This window comes from Xenopus laevis, chromosome 2S (assembly GCF_017654675.1).
Source record: "Xenopus laevis strain J_2021 chromosome 2S, Xenopus_laevis_v10.1, whole genome shotgun sequence".
NCBI classification, from domain to species: domain Eukaryota; kingdom Metazoa; phylum Chordata; class Amphibia; order Anura; family Pipidae; genus Xenopus; species Xenopus laevis.
This window is the reverse complement of record NC_054374.1, coordinates 6,968,165-6,985,391: the sequence shown is the minus strand read 5'-3', so window position 1 is coordinate 6,985,391 and position 17,227 is coordinate 6,968,165. Positions and strand designations below refer to the sequence as shown.

At 42.6% G+C, this 17,227-nt stretch overlaps 1 protein-coding gene across 2 annotated transcripts; it reads right to left on the bottom strand.

The window, feature by feature from the left end:
* Window positions 1-4,873: 4,873 nt before the first annotated feature.
* bcl7b.S (BCL7B, BAF complex component S homeolog) lies at window positions 4,874-12,606 on the bottom strand. 2 transcript variants are annotated; one of them, XM_018248814.2, is made up of 6 exons: window positions 12,422-12,606; window positions 10,492-10,567; window positions 8,634-8,715; window positions 7,815-7,967; window positions 7,306-7,385; window positions 4,874-6,007 (listed from the first exon to the last, which is right to left on the bottom strand). In XM_018248814.2, the coding sequence occupies exons 1-6, from the start codon at window positions 12,511-12,513 to the stop codon at window positions 5,918-5,920; spliced, it is 573 nt and encodes a 190-aa protein (XP_018104303.1). In that variant the 5' UTR covers window positions 12,514-12,606; the 3' UTR covers window positions 4,874-5,917. The 2 variants fall into 2 exon arrangements, with proteins under 2 accessions (XP_018104303.1, XP_018104304.1); XM_018248815.2 differs by having other exon boundaries at window positions 8,634-8,712; window positions 12,422-12,605.
* Between the last annotated feature and the right edge of the window lie 4,621 nt (window positions 12,607-17,227).

Genomic DNA, 17,227 nt, shown 5'->3' with positions numbered 1-17,227 from the left:
CCTGAAGCTACTGATGTTACTAACACTGGCTATTACTCTAAACTAATTTGTTGTTCTATATATTCTTGGAAAAATAGACAAATGTCTAATACACCAATGTTTTCTTATATCTGTAACCTTGTTATAAGTTAAGGGGGGCCCTCACAAATGGTCCAACCGACAAGGGGAATTTGAACAAAAACGGGAAATTAATTTAGTATTAACTTTTCATTATTGCAAAGGTTGGTTTTCTAAAACAATCAATAGTGGCCATTTTGGTATGTTTGCGTGTGGAAGGGAACACAAAATATTTTTCTGTTTTGCATTTTTCAGGTCTGACCGTTATATTACAGGTATGGGACCTGTTATCCAGAATCACTTGGGGTTTTCTGGATAATGGATCTTTCCGCAGTTTGGATCTTCATACCTTAAGTCAAATAGAAAACCATGTGAACATTAAATAAACCCAATAGGCTGGTTCTGCTTCCAATAAGGATTAATTATATCTTAGTTGGGATCATGAACAAGGTACTGTTTTATTATTACTCAGAAAAAATTGTAATAAAATGGAGTCTATGGGAGATGGCCTTCATGTAATTCGAGCTTTCTGGATAATGGGTTTACGGACAGATCCAATACCTGTATTATGTGGTTTCTAGCAGCTCCGCTCACTGACATTAGAGACCAGGCATTGGATTGTAGTATAGATCAGCAGATGGAGCCAAGATTGTCTAAGGAAGTAATAGGATTATTATTGATAATGATATACTGTTCTAGGCATAAGGACAAGAGTATAAATTCCTGGTTAGAGAGTGTAAGGATAGAAAAGTAACACACAGGGGCGTCTCATGTTCCTGGACCACACTGAAGAAGAACCAGTACGATTGCAGTGACGGTTAGAACCTGGGTGAAGAGGGGGTCCACCGAGGGCCCACAAAATTGATGCCACCTTCAATCTCAAAGGAGCTGAAAAAGTGAAGAGACATCTCAGCCTCTAATGAAAAAGTGGCTTAGAAAAATGTTGCATTTACTGGACATGTTTGGAAGTTCAGATTATTATAACTGAGATGTCCAAAAAAATGGATTGTTGTATTTGTGAGCCATACTTAGTGTGTTAGCTGGATAGAAACATATCTGTTACGTATTCTCAACTTGATATTTCTGTTTTCCCTTGTAATTCACACACTTCTCATTGTACACTGCCTCGTTTAATACGGTTTTTAATTCCATGAAATAAAGATTTTGGTCAGCCTCTTTGATTATGCAAATGGATATTTATCAGTGTACTATATGTATATGCAATTATAATTATAAAGAACAATATTTGGTAAAATATCGAGTGGATAATGTACCCCCTACTGTAATTTATAAAGATATTATGTCACGAGGAGTTATTTGACCATATAAAAGCACGAGGCTGAACTCAGAGGTGATTTCTGATATCTTTATAAATGTCAGTAGGGGGTACATTATGCATTATAATCTACATTCTGTGTGAAATATCAGGAGGTGGGTCGGAGGGGTCAGCGTCCAAATCGTGTCAAATTCGGCTGCCGGGGACCGGTTATAAACGGTGCGTTCTGACGTCAGAACGTGCCGTTTATAAGGATATAATTTACAGTCTGGTCCCATAGGGAAATGACCAGACTGTAGATTATATAGTAAATAAAGTCCCCCCTCTTGTAAAATATAAGGATATTATAAGTTACCGAGGAGTTTCATGACCATATAAAAGTACGAGGCCGAGTGTTTTTATACAGGTCATGGAACTCCGAGGTAACTTCTAATATCCTCATATTTTACAACTGGGGGTACTTTATTTATTATAATACACAAATTTCAATGAGTCATGTGACTGAAATGACATCAGAACTCACCGTTTATAACTGATGACATCAGAACTCACCGTTTATAAGGAGATTATTTACAAGATATTCATGGCTTTTGTGTATTATAACTTTATATTTGCCAGTCTGACCTCGACATAAGCTACAGTTGCCCATTAGGTTATAATGTATCTGTTGGATATGTTTTTGTTCTGACAGTTCTCCTTTATGGCAATTATAAACACTTAAATGTTATCAGACCAAATATAATTGGTTGTATGTTGGCTTAAGATGGCCACAGACGTAACAATTACGATCTTTCTTGGAAAAGATGTTTCCAAGAAAGATTGTTTGTTTCAATACACACATGTAGAGCTGAATGGTCAGATATACATATAGAAACAATAGAATTCTACCTGTATCTGACCATTCAGCACTAACAATGACTGATGTTCTGGTGCCTTCAAAGACACCCAATCAAAATCTTCCGTCCAGCCTGATCGACGAGCCGACCAATATCCAGGGCTCTTTTTCCACCATACACGCACCGAATAGCTAAAATGTTTCGTATGATATTATCCGTGCGTCTATGGCCAACTTTAGTTACAATCAAGAAGCAAGTATTGTCTTGCTAACTTGGTATCTGATTTGCTCGTCTTCTGTATTTAATCTATGGGAAATGGAATTTCTGTATAAATTATTCTTTCTGGGCAACTTGCTTCAAGGAAAAAGATCCTATACCTCCTATTCTATCCTGTATTACATTCTTATTTTCCTTCCATTGCATTTCATGCTGTTCCTTTATGGCAATAGAACAGAATTCTCTGTTTCATATGACACATGCATGTTGAACACAAATATATAGCATTTCTCAGATAGCTTCATTTATTAAAAATATTCTTTGTTGTGGTAAAATACATCCAAACTAAAAAGCTTCCTCTGCAGTTGTTTTGAGTCACAAGGATATTTTTTTTCGGATCAAAAAAACTGAGGTCTAAGCAAAGTGAAGGCAGAGAAAATGTAACTTTCCGTGAATTTTCAGCAGATGTGCTCAAAGTCCGTCATTAGGTAAAGGCCACCTCCTACCCAAGTGATGAGCAAGATCTTGGAATGTCCCAGGTTCAGATGATGAAAAGAACCTCGGACAATCCCAGGTTTAGCCTGCAATGAGGTTGTCAGACAATCCCTGTAATGAGACAGTCCCAGTGATTGATTTCATTAGACCTTTGTGATGTCCTAGGTTGAAGCAGTGAGGAGATTACACAATCTAGGGATTGGGTGGTCATGAAATGTGAGTGAAGTTTTGCTGAAGAGGAATCCTTCAGAAATCCCATATCAAGTGTAGGCCACATCCTACCCAATGATGAGCAGGTGCTTGAAAAGTCTCCAATTCAGCTGGTGATAAGAATCTCAAAAAATCTAATGATTTAGGAGTTTTGTAGTTCACCTCCTCAGCTGGTTCCTAGTATCCCTTCTCCTTCGGATATATCAGTCAATATAGTATTTGGAAGTGGACCAACGCTTACAGCTTAGGGATAGACAACAAAGATAAATGCCAAATATGGTGCAGTAGTTTTAAACCTTGTTGGTGTCCCTTTACATGAACTCACACTCTACAAGGGAAGTGCTCTTTTTTTCTTTCACCCTTTGGGTTTACGGGCCTTATAGCCAAACTTCAAACCGTAGGGCCTTGGGTTTTCTTTATGTAGATAGGTACTTACAAATGTGTAATTAGTATTGCGGACCGTAGAATGGTATTGGTGTTCCGATCTACAGGTGTCTCCGTCTTAAATATATTGATAATGGGTTGAGTGCAGAGGACTCTTGTATTTGACTATATGTATTTTGTGGTCACAGCCTCATTGCACCCCCACCTAATGGTTTTAAAAAATAGTGGTGAGCACAACTTTCCCTTGTTTGTTATAGTTATACAGGAGCAGTGACCAGCTCCATGTTGTAGCTCCCACCCTTCCCAACTATAGTCAGGTGATCCCACTGGTGTCTAATAAAAGGGCAGCCAAGTTTGGGAGTTTTACTTTGAAAGCAGCGAGTAAGTTGCAGGTAAAACTTAGTCCCTTTGTAAAATGTATAATGAAGCAATAGAATTCTTAATGAATCAGATAAAATTGAGCATAGGACTGGCCAGATATGGGATGACTGTGACGTAGTTGGCCAGCTTAAATATATTGCAATATATGGACAAACAATCCCTGTTTTGTTTAAAGGGTAAGGCATTTTTCAGTAGCAGTAGCACAAAATGTCTCTGTCTTAAATATATTGATAATGGGTTGAGTGCAGAGGACTCTTGTATTTGCCGATCTCCAGATTCCCAGTAGCTCTACAAGATACGCTTAAAATAGTATAAAACAATTTCAAGGCTAAAAATTGCACTCACTTTCTCGTAAGTCTAAATGCACATGTATAATTGTCTCCACAATGCTGTGTCCTGGACTGCTAGTTAATTCATACTGCCGGAGTTCAGATTCTGACGTAGCGTGTGGTCCTGGATGCATGCAGATGACTTCACTGCCTGACCCATTTCGTCTTACGAGTTCTCAAGAAGCCTTTGAGGAAGTCCTAACATGAAATGCGTCAGGCAGTAACGTCATCCGCATGCAAACAAAAAGATAGCGCTTCCCTTGTAGAGTGTGAGTTCACGTAAAGGGACACCAACAAGGTTTAAACCTACTACCCCATATTTGGCATTTATCTTTGTTGTCTATCCTTAAGCTGTAAGCGCTGGTCCACTTCCATATACTATAAGAATCTCAGACAACCTCAGGTTTGACATGTAATAAGGTTGTCAGCATTTAGACAGTCTGACAGTCTAAGGCAGGGATCCCCAACCTTTTTGAACCCATGAGCAACATTCAGCAGTAAAAGGAGTTGGGGAGCAACACTAGTATGAAAAATCTTCTTGGGGTGTCAAATAAGGGCTGTGATTGGCCATTTGCTAGCCCCTATGTGGATTGTAAACCTACACTGAGGCTCTGTTTGGCAGTGCACCTGGTTTTTATGCAAACAGAACTGCCTCTGAGCCTGGAATTCAAAAATAAGCTCCTGCTTTGAGGCCACTGGGAACAACATCCAAGGGGTTGGAGAGCAACATGTTGCTCACAAGCTACTGGTTGGGGATCACTGTCTAAGGAATGGCTTATCATGAGATCTTCATACTGTCCTGGTTTTGGTAACCATGTGCACATCAAACAATCCAAGGCATGGGCTGTGGGACTGGGTGGTCATGAGTTAAAGTGCCAGGTTCTTGCTGAGGAGGAGTCCTTTAGAAAGTCCTCTGTTAGGTGGTGGCCACCTCCTACCTAAATGTTGAGCAGCTCTTTGGGAAATGCCTAGTTCAGATGTGACAAAAACACAGGATTGGCTGAAATTACCCTGTCATTCAGTACCTGTTTGGGCAGTTTTAGGTATGGATGCTCATGAGACCTTCAGACTATTCTGGGTTTGAGTGGTGAGGAGACAAGAATGTCCTTTGCTTGGGCAGTGATGAGACCATAAAAGACTCCTTTGTATGGGTAGCCCTAGGTTTGGGAGGTTCTGAGCCCATATGCCAGTCCTGGGACTGAATGGCAATAATGTAAAGTGCATTTCAGTGAGGAAGAGTCTTTAGAAAGTTCCTTCTTCTAGCAGTGATATGTCTGCAGAATGTCTCAGATTTGGGGGCAGGTAATACAACAAAAAACAAGGTCAGGGGATTCAAATTATTGGAAAAACATGTGGGATAACATCACCTGGAAAGCTTGGTATGATACAGTATGTGTCAGACTACAAATTGAAGGAACAAGCTTCATGTATCTAATGTGCTAAGACAGTCTAGGAAAGGTTTGCTAAGCTGAAGATCTAGATTGGCAGAAGGAAGCATTTTTCTTGGCACAGTCATTCAAAGACCTGCCATGATATTACAGAAGAGTGCTAAGGTTCTGACAAAAGAATATATGCAAAGGCTTGTGCACTTATGAGGTTGTGTGATCGTCCCTCATATGAAAAAGTGCAATTTCAGATAATTACACAATTTTCAGCCTCCAGTGCAAACTGTATCAACTAGATATCTCCAAAGGCTGGAGCAGGAAGAGTAAAAGTGTGATGAGTAACTGGAACTAGCCTTCCAAAATGGCAGGAGCCTGGGAAGACACATCAGGGCATACCCTCTTCAGAGGTGGAGCTCCAGACTCATCTAGCCCCCCTGCCTGCATTTAAAGAAAATATTTAAGTTAGTAGAGTAAAAGACAATTGTGCTTATATACTAAAATAGAGAATAAGTAAATATAACATAGTAAACAATAAGCAGAAAATATGAATCACAATTTAAAAACCAAATCCAACCCCTCATCCTCATTTCCGCATTGAAATTTGAGTAGAATCCCCAAAAACCATAACTGTGGAGTAAAAAAACTGACAAATACTCTTGTCTGGAGATCTAAAATCACACGGCATTTAGGACAATGGCACTTGGGGAGGCACATATAAAAAAGTTGATTTAACACACACGAATTCGATTTTACTCTAAATTCAATTGGGGGGTAATTTATTAAAAAGATTGAATATGTCAAACTCGGACGAATTTAAACGACCTGAAAACTTGAATCGAATTAGATCAAACTCGATTCGAGTTTTTTCTTGAATGTTGAGAAGGCTACAAACACCTTACAATTGATCCCTGGACCTCTCCCATTGACTTATACAGGAATTCGGCAATTTCTAGATGGCGAATAGTCAAATTCGAATACTTAAAGGGCCAGAGTATTTTTTTTTTTAAAAAAACCTCACTCGGGTTTGGATAATTCCCTAGTCGAATTTGACAGTTTTGACCATACAAAAAAAAAAAATCCAAAAATTCGAATTTTCAATTAGACCCTTAATAAATCTGCCCCTAAATGTTGTGTGAGTTAGTAACCCAAAACCAGAGGCTCAGACTTCTTGATGCAGCTTGCCATAGGTTTTAAATCAGTGGGTGTAGAAGATGTCTTGGGGGGGGGTTAAGCACTGCGCTGGTCATTATTAGGGGTTGGTATCTTGTATTTCAAGCTCTCAAGGTGCTGACTACTTTCAGGGACTGACTGGGGGGCCTGGGGCCCACCAGGACTGATGTTGCAGGGCCCCCCTCTGCCGCAGGCCCCCCTCCGGCGCTGCCCCCGTCCCTCGGATGCATGTGCCGCCCAGCGTCGTGCTTATGTGCGTGAATGTAACCATGCGAGCACCCTGTCTTGGGCTAGTCGATGCAGGAAAAAGATGCTATGGGTGAGGATCTGGGCCGGTGGGGCACACAAGAGCCCAGGGCCCACCGGGTTTTTCCCAGTGTCCCGCCGGCTCAGTCCGACCCTGACTACTTTCCATACAGTCTGTCCTCCTGAAAGAACAGTCTGTCCTGGACATCATTCATACACAGTGACACTGGGAGCTAATGTTTCTGCTCTAGATCATTCAGCATCTGTGACAAGCAATGTGCCTTATCCAGGTTTTGTTTGTTTTTATCGTTTATATGTACCTGTGCAGAGGATAGAGATGGCTCTTCCTTGGTGAGGGTTGGGGGTTCGTCAGCCACTTCTTTGTGAGGCATGGAGGGGTCTGTAGAAATAAATACAGGCTGTACAGTGACTATGCACCTACTGAATATGTTTGCCTAAATATCACTCATGCATAGCACGGCTGAAGTTTCCATTAAATTTAGATTAACTTTAAAGATTTTTTGTCTTCCCTGTGTGCACAGACAAACAAAAAGCCATTAAAGTACTCTGATCTACAGCAACTCTGACTAGCTAGAAGCTAAAACCTGGCAAAATACATAGTATGCCATAATACTTATCCACCAATATTTTGTAATATGCAACAAACTAGGGTGGGGTTTGTAAAAAATAAAATGCACCACAAACTACTTACATTTTTAAATGTATTTAGATCTGATTTTGATCTATTTGCATGAACAAGCACACAAATAAATGGCATAAATGTTCTTTGATTTTGTTCTAGTGCTCCTTTAAACTCGCCCCTACTTACCTTCTAGACTTTCTTGACCCAAGGTAGGTGGCTGAGAGTCTAAGTTATGAACAGGGCTTGGGGAGACGCTGCGTGGAGGGCTTGGACTGGAAGTGCTGCTTTCCACCTTTGGCTGGTACATGTCAGACAATGAACTTTGGTTACTGGTCTCATCTAAGAGGAGAAGAAAGACCAAACAGTGGAAAGCAAAGAATAATAGGTGTGTAATAAAGCAGAGTGACTGTATCATGTTGCACTTGGTTACAGGCTGGTGGAGGGGGGAAAGGGAGGGGGTGATATCAGTCCAACTTGCAGTACAGCAGTAAAGAGTGACTGAAGTTTATCAGAGCACAAGTCACGTGCCTGGAGGCAACTGGGAAACCAACAATATGTCTAGCCCCATGTCAGATTTCAAAATTGAATATAAAAAAATCTGTTTGCTCTTTTGAGAAACGGATTTCAGTGCAGAATTCTGCTGGAGCAGCACTATTAACTGATGCGTTTTGAAAAAAACATTTTTTCCCATGAAAGAATCCCTTTAACCCCTGCCACTTAATTTTCCTTGAAGGGGTTAAGAATACAAGTGGCTTTGTTGTGTATCAGGAATATATATCATACATTTATTAAGGTTATGCAGGTGTTTATCACTAGTATTATATTCTGGAGATGATTTACTGGCACACTCTGTAGTCTGCAACTCCTTCCTATTAAAGCAGATCTTTTGGAAGCCTATGTGTAAATGAATCCTTTATATTATATTTGTCCTATAATAAGTACTCAGAGACACATTCTGAGAAACAAAAAAGTAGTGTGACCAAGTGTATTCATAATGGGCCTCACCTTGGAATTCTAGCAGCAGAGAAGAATTGGCAGGAGTCGGAGCACCATCTGTAGACACGTTTCCCTTCATTTTCTCTTTCTGCTACGGGAAATACTGGTAAATACTGGTAAGTCATCCTGATTCACTCCCTTATCATTTTAATACTGTTTAATGTCTTGTTGCTATCATGCCCATGATACAGACGTTTTGGTGCCCCTATCAACTCCCTTAATCTTTTGTTAATGATGCAGTTCAAAACGTATATTATTACAACTCCTTCCTAACTTAAAGGAGAATTCAACCCCCTAATTTGCATCCCCCTTCCCACCACCCTAAATAAGCCTCTCCCCCCTGGCCTACCTGGCACCCTGGGCAAATGCCCCTAACTTTCTACTTACCCCTCCTTGCAGGTCCTTTCCAGCAGCCATCTTGTCTCCTTCAGTCTTCTTCCTGTAGTGGCCGGCATTTTCGGGCGCATGCGCAATTGGAGGAAACTTCCGTTGCGGGGCTACTGCGCTGAAAGTCACGAAATTTCCGGAAAAACCCCCCAGAAATTTCGTGACTTTCGGCACATGCGCAGTAGCTCCACAACAGAAAATTCCTCCAATTGTGCATTCGCCCGAAAATGCCGGTCACTACAGGAAGAAGACAAGATGGCTGCTGTGAACTCCGCTGGACAGGACCTGCAAGGAGGGGTAAGTAGAAAGTTAGGGCCTTTGCCCAGGGTGCCAGGTAGGCCAGGGGACTATTTAGGGTAGGGGGAAGGGGGATGCTAATTAGGGGGTTGAATTCTCCTTTAAAGAGGAACTATCACGAAAATCCAATATATCTTATAGGGGGGCTCCTTTCCTAGCAGATGTATTAGAGCTCGCTCAAATAACTGATTCCAGTACAAACAAAATCTAACAAAATAACAGCCTTTTGCACAAATCCTGCATGTAGAGAGACATGATGTCTGGTGAGTTTAATAGAGTGACCTCTAATACATCTTCTAGGCAAAAGGAGCCCCCTATAAGATATATCGGATCTAACTGTCATTGAATATCTGACACCCAACTGCTGCATGAAGAGAGAATGAAGAAAAACAGATGCTGACAGAGGAATAGAGAAGATAAACTTGATTATTTCAGAAGCAGTGCCAAATTTTTAATGGATTATACTTAGAAAACTTCTTATTTAATTTTGCTGAAGCTTATATTAAATCTAAATTTTCGTGATAGTTCCCCTTTAAGCCTTTCACAGACATTGCTTCAGTGAAGACATTTCTGTCCTGTATATGATTAGGTCCTTGGAACAAACTTGAAAATGTGAAGACCCAGCAACTAACAGGGAACCAGTCTTTTATGTTCAGTAGGTGACCAATTATCACTCTTCCTGAGTGGCCAATGTCATAAGGAGATCCAGCTGTGGGCTCTATTACCCAGCACCTCTGTTGGGGGGAAAGTTCTCCCCTGGTAGATGCCCTTTTAAAGGAAATTTAAACCCTCAAAACAAATTAATATAAAATTGCTAAGTATTTTCTTTTGCAATTTGCATTTTTTCTAGTTTCCAGGCAGTTTTTACGGTGCTAATATAACGACTTTGAAACAACATCGCCACCTGCTGCTCATTTTGCAAGAGCAGTCGGCACAACATTAAAGCGGTGAGAAGAAGACCGTCTTGCAAGGTTGCTCTGCTTAGGATTTACCAGGAAAAAAAATCAGTTTACTCCTCTCTTCTCACACATCACAAGGTTTTCCTCTTCTCACTAACTTAATTCTCCGCCGACTGCGGTCACTCTGAAATGAATAGCCTAATCCTTGTATGATTCGAATAATGTTGCTAATTCAGCTGTGAAAGGACAAAGAAAGGTTTGCTTTGAGCGTGCGTCATACTTACATCCTTGCCATCGATTACAGGAACCCATTTGAATATCCGCAGGGATGTATCCCCGACTGTCACCCATTTCTTCTCCCTGAAAGCAAAGATTTGTTATTGGTAAACTATGTGGAATCTACTAGGGATGCACCGCATCCCCTATTTTGGATTCAGCTGAACCCCCGAATCCTTCGCAAGAGATCCGGCCGGATACCGAACGGAATCCGAATTTGCATATGCAAATTACGGGTGGAAACCTCCTTGTTTTGTGACAAAAAGTCACGCGATTTCCCTCCCTGCACCTAATTTGTTTATGCAAATTAGGATTTCGATTAGATTTGGCCGAATCCCGAACCGAATCTACACAGCCACAATAGCCGCTAGCTGAGCAATGGGCACTGGTGATGCCAACTACAACAACCTTCCTTTCTTTCTGCAGTGTCGGACTGGCCCGGCGGGACACCGGGAAAAAACCGTCTGGGCTCGACCCTTTATGGGCTCCTGCTGGACCAGTCCCCTCTCCCGAGCGGATTCGACAAAAAAAAAAAAGGTTTTTTAGGCGCCGCGCAATCTGCGAATGTGCGCAGCACCTATTCACTCACCTATCTCACGCATGAGCGTTCGGCACGTTATAGTAGGGGGGCGGGGGATCAGAGGGGGCCCTGGACAGTAGTTTCGGTGGGCCCCGGGCCCCCCAGTCCGACCCTGAACAACTGTCATTAAGTTTCACTGGCTTTCCACTAAAAGCAAAAATTATATAAAAGGGCTGATTGATCTTTGAGTTCACTTTTAGTATGTTATAGAATTCTAAGCAACTTTTTTCAGTTGGTTTTTATTGTTTATTTTTTTAGCATTTTTAAATTAATCGAATTCTTCTGACTCTTTCCAGCTTTCAAACGGGGGGGGGGGGGGTCACTGACCCCATTTAAATAACAAATGCTCTGTAAGGCTACACATCAGGCCCGGACTGGGAATCTGTGGGTTCTGGCAAATGCCAGAGGGGCTGCTATAAGGTCCCATGAAAGTCACTATTTAGTGGGCTGGTGGGGGCTGTTTTGGCCTCTGTGTACCTGAAATGCCAGGACCTATTTTACTTCTCAGTCCGGACCTGCTACACATTTATTGTTACTGCAACTTTTTATTACTGGTCTTTCTATTCAGGCCTCTATTCAAATCAGTGCATGGTTGCTAGGATTATTTCGACCTTAGCAACAAGAGAGAAACAGATGCTGAGAGAGGGATAGCGAAGATAAACTTGATTATTTCAGAAACAGAGCAGAATTTTGAATTGGTTGTATTTAGAAAACGTATTTCAGTATGAGGAAGCGGATATTAAATTGTTACTGTGGGTGACCAGGTGAGCAAGGGCCACTTTCTGCACTGCTGGTTCTGAATGGTGAAACAATGTAGCAGAAGGCAGCCCTGCACTTAATAAACTTGCTTCTATAGAGAGAGAATAGGAGGAGACTCCAGCAGTAGTAATTGTATTTACAAGCACATTAAACATGTGAAATAAAGGCATGTGGGACAGTTACTGAATTGAACTTTGGAGCTGTCATCCCTGTTACATCCCTAAACCTGTCACACAGGCAATTGTAACCATGCAAAGTTCCCTCATAAAAAACTTCCAGCACTGTTCCCATAGCAACAGTTAGAAAGGCGCCCTCTGAGAGGCGGAGATTATTTTAACCAATTACTGTACAGCCTCTTTCTGTCATTATCCCCGCCCCTGTTGAGCTGTCACTGTCTCTCATTCCAAAGTTATCTCCTGAACGGCGCACGAGGATTGGCTCATAAAGACGTCCATCAGCCATTCCACCTATCAGCGTTTTCTATCGCTGTTAAGTATCAAGCCGGCATCAGAGCTCTGTCATTTTCTCCTACAAGATAGAAAGTCGCGCCGAATAAGTGCCGCGCAGCCCTGTTTATAGTTCTTTGAGCTCGCCCTCACCATCTGCGGACGTTCTCGATGGCTGCCATCACTTTTTTGAAGTCATCTTTAGCCCGGCTGCGGGTCTCGGCTCTGACTGAGCGGCCCGACATTTTCTTACGGACTCCTCAGCCTGACGGTACCAAGGGGCGTGGCTTGATTGTACTTGGATCGTGACGACACTGATCTCTGAACCCTCGCAGTCAGAGGAAGGAGGGCGCGCTGATAGATGGGGGCGGGGTCGTTATCAGTCAGGTGGTGATATTAAAGGAACAGTAACACTAAAAAATGTAATAAAAAATCCATCCCCCCCCCCAGTAATAATAGGTCTACCCTGCATAAAGTTTATTAAAATCAATGCTTTATCAAAAAAATACTGTTTGAAAACACTACTTCCTGTGTACTGCAAAACGGCGATAGGGCAACTCGCTCTGCGCTCTGCATCTTCCCTCTAACCAGGCCCGGATTTGTGGAAAGGCCACCTAGGCCCGGGCCTAGGGCGGCAGGATTTTAGGGGGCAGCATGCTGTCCAACCACACCAACACTGGTTCAAAAACAAAGGTGATGCGCTGGAGATACAATCATTTTTTAAATTTCCCCTGCGCCAATCCCCATTGCTCCTGTCCAGATGATGAAAATATGCAAGAATAAAGGGGACCATGGCAACGAACTGCACTAGGCCTAGGGGCGCCAACTATGTAAATCCGGCCCCGCCTCTAACCCGACTTTTGTCAAAACCAGAAGCTTAGCGCTACAGCTGTGACAGCAGCCCATTCTATTACAGAGCGTATAAGCCGGATTTTGTGGGAAGTGGCAGCGATCCCCTTTCCCCCCCCCAGCTTACCTCGTAGTGGCAGGACTGTGGAACACTGAGCGCTGCCCCAGTGCTCTATCCTATGCTAACAGGCAGGTGATGACAAGCCCGTGGTACCTGAGGAAAATAAGAAGTCGGCACCATGACCCCAAGTCCGCAGCAACTCCTACCCCAGCTCCGACAAGAGCCCTCAAAGCCCCTGTCAGCAGAGACGAAGACCCCGGTGAACCTAAAGTCGTGGATAGGGTTGCCACCTGGCCGGTAAAAATGATGGTTGATCCCAATGTTATTAATAGGGAAAAAAGCTAAATATATAGGAAGGCCGGTATTTTTTTCCAGAAAAGGTGGCAACCCTGGTCGTGGAGGAACAGAAGACCCGGGATAGCTGGCAACAATCGCCTGCTCTTTACAGTTAGAGCCACAAAAAGACAACAGAGCCTCACGCATCAGAAGAAAAAAGCAGAACCAGAGCCGGCCATTGCCACACCGCACAACCGCCACAACCTCGCAAAGCCAGCGCAGACACGACACTTCAACATCCTCCAGAGAGAATGCAGCGAGTCACAGCCGCGATCCAGCCTCCATGAGCAGTCGGCCTCCGTTTTGCTGCCTGGTGAGCGACTTTGCTCCAGCATATTGGGCAGCTGAGGATGAAGTGTCGGGAACACTGGCTCTGAAGGTTGTGCGGTGCGGCAATGGCCGGCTCTGGTTCTGCTTTTTTCTTCTGATGCGTGAGGCTCTAACTGTAAAGAGCAGACGATTGTTGCCAGCTAAGAGGAATTCACTTCTATTCAGCCAGTGTTAGAATGTAATAACATGAGCATAATTCCTGCATATTGTTTTAAATGGGATATGTCTTATCCACCCAACCCCCACTAAAAGGTGCAAAACTATAGTATTCAGGGCTGAACTGGGCCTGAAGGGGGGCCCAGCTGTGCTGCACTTTTCGAAATAGCCGGCCGGTATTGGGAACGCCCTCAAGGCGCACCTAACGTATCGGCTAACTCCTCAGCCTTCATCAAAGTACAAGCGCGAACAAAACCACCATCTTAAATACCCTGTATGGCAGGAGCCAGGAGTTACGTGTAGAGTAGTATGACGTAAACTGTGTTAGCATACTCATTGCCTATGGTTCAGCCCCCAAAATGCCGTACCAACTGGCTATATACAAAAAGTAACGACAGAGACACAAAAGAAACAAATATTTAGAATGTGGAAATCGAAAGTAAAATGAAAAGAATACAAAGTGCCAAGAGAAAAATATTAAGAAATAAAACTATAAAAGTTCAACGGGACAGCACGCCAACAGTACCCCAGGGAACACTACAGGCACAAGCGGCGTTGTGTACTGGATAGAAATGCCATACTCAATGTGTTAAAATTAAATGGTATACCTGGCCATGTAGAAGGTAAGTACTTGGGGAGAAGCGGAATTTTCGGCTCATCAGCATAGTCCGCAATAGAGTCCTGCAAAAGTTACGGGTGTGGGTATAGACGCGGGTTGGCGGTTCTGCGGTTCTTCTCAATAGCGATTTTTTTTTTTACCTTTTTTTTTATCACGTCTACTTCCGATGTCACTTCCTGTTTGACTCCTTTTTTTCTAATCACGCCTACTTCAGATGACGCCACTTCCGGTTTACAATGACAGCACTTCCTGGTTCTTGATGGTCAGCGGGTCCGGGTTGCGGATAAGGTACTTGCGGGTCGGGTTCCAAAAAATGGACCTTCGCAGGACTCTAGTCCACAGCCACCTCTCCTGTGTCAGAGGAGAAGGTACCGTGCATCTATAAAGAATCAGAGGGGGGAAGCGGGCGCGTAGTGCGTAGTATTGGGGTGTCACCAGCCAGAGTCGATCGTGCCTCCTCCCGTCTATGTGCTTAATCCATGTCGGGGCTGACAGCGTTAAACCACTGGGGAGGATGAGCTCTCTTTTCTCCTGATCGCTCCCCAGTAATTTAGCACCGACATGGATTAAGCGCATATACGGGAGGAGGTGCGAGCGACTGTGGCTGGTTACACCCCATTTACATCATGCTTCTCTACACGTCACTCCTGGTTCCCGCCATACAGGGTATTTAAGATGGTGGTTTTGTTTGTGCTTGTACATTGACAAAGGCTGCGGAGACAGCCTAAACGTTAGGTGCACCTTGAGGGTGTTCACAGTTAAACCAGCAATGAAGTCCTGTAAGAGAGGGGGTTGGTGGGGTTTGTTTATATGGAGCTCATTATGAATTCTATTTAACTCTTTATATGCCAAGCAGTATAGAAAGCGGCAAGAAAGTAACGGCACAGTAGCGGTGCAGATTCAACATTGCATGTTCGCTGGCAGCTGAAATTGCCACATTTTCTTTCAGACCAAACATGAAGGGACTAGGGCAGATGGGGCAGGCTAAAATGGTTTATATGGGGCAGAACAATAACCAAGTTTATTATTATTAGGGTGGAGTATAAGTTTAAAAACCTGTTTCATAGAGATCATGCTGAGCATGGGGATATTGCCCCTTTACAGTAATGCCAACACTAAATATGAAGTGTTGTGCTAACTTGTAATAAATTGCCAGCAGATCCTTGTCTGTGTCCATATCTGTATAAATGAGTGGCTTATGCCCCATGTACTCTGGCTCAGGTCCTGTACATTACTATATATTATATTAGCAGTGCTGTATTACTGTCCAGTACCACCCTAGGCACCAGAACTACGGATCCCCCCAGCCAACTGCGCATGTGATGTCACGTCTGTGCTTATGGAATCATGAACAAAAAATTGTTACTAGGGAAGAGATACACCCAAAAAGGATTGAGCCACATCCTGTACCAAATCCGAATTTGCACAAGCATAATTCAATTTAAACAATCACATAATCTAAAGTCATATGAATTTAAGGATTTGGATTGGGTTCAGCTAGGATGCAGATAAAGGCTAAAAATTAGCCAAATCCCATACCAGATACTGGATTCAATGCATCCGTAATCGTGACTGTCCCATGAAAGACAGGACCAATAGGAGGTATGCAACTTACTTACCAATAGCTGTGCATTTAAAGGAGAACTAAAGCCTAACTAAAGAAGTAGTTAGAAATGTTGTACATGATGTTTTGTGCTTCTGTACCAGCCCAAGGCAACCACAGCCCTTTAGCAGTAAAGATCTGGGTCTCCAAAGATGCCCCAGTAGCTCCCCATCTTCTTTTCTGCTGATTCACTGCACATGATCTGTGCTGCTGTCAATTACTGAGCTTAGGGACCCACTCACAATATACAGTACACATAGAATAGAAATGTCACAATATAAGGCTGATTAGTAATTAATACACATAATTACTACATGGCAGCACAGAAACCAGTGCAATTAGCATCAGAATTTAATAATCAGCAAACCTGTAGCATCAGCTTATATTACAGCCAGGGAAGCTCATTTTCTGCTGGATAATTAGTGACGAGCCCTAAGCTTAGCTTCTCAACAGCCAATCAGAGCCCACTGAGCATGTGAGTGTCACAGACACTTTCCAAGATGGTGACCCCCTGTGACAAGTTTGAAGTCCTGGATCATTGCTGCTATTGACAAGCTCAAACTTTAGCCTCGTGCAATAAATTCACTATATAAAATATGCCATTTTTACTGTGTAGTTCTCCTTTAAAGTTTATATAAATATAAATTCTGTCATCAAACATCTTTTAGGAACACTATTTCTAACTAAAATGTATGAATAAGGAAAGTCTACAGTGCAGCTGATATGCTCTAATAGTCCATAGTAGGTGCAAATTTGCTTTCCTTCCCTATCTGGTCTTTTCATATGAGTGATACTGACACTAAAAAATTACTTAAAATATGAAAGTATATTAAAAGTTACCTATAGGTCATGTTGATTGTTTTTTTGCTGAGAGGTTTGTTTTTGTAAGTAATTGTTAGTTGAAGTTCCTAAACCTGACTGTTTTGCCAACCTGGCTTCTAATGCTAACGGACTCCTGCTGCACAAATATGGCAGCCCCCTCCTAGAGGAACATGGGGATTCAGA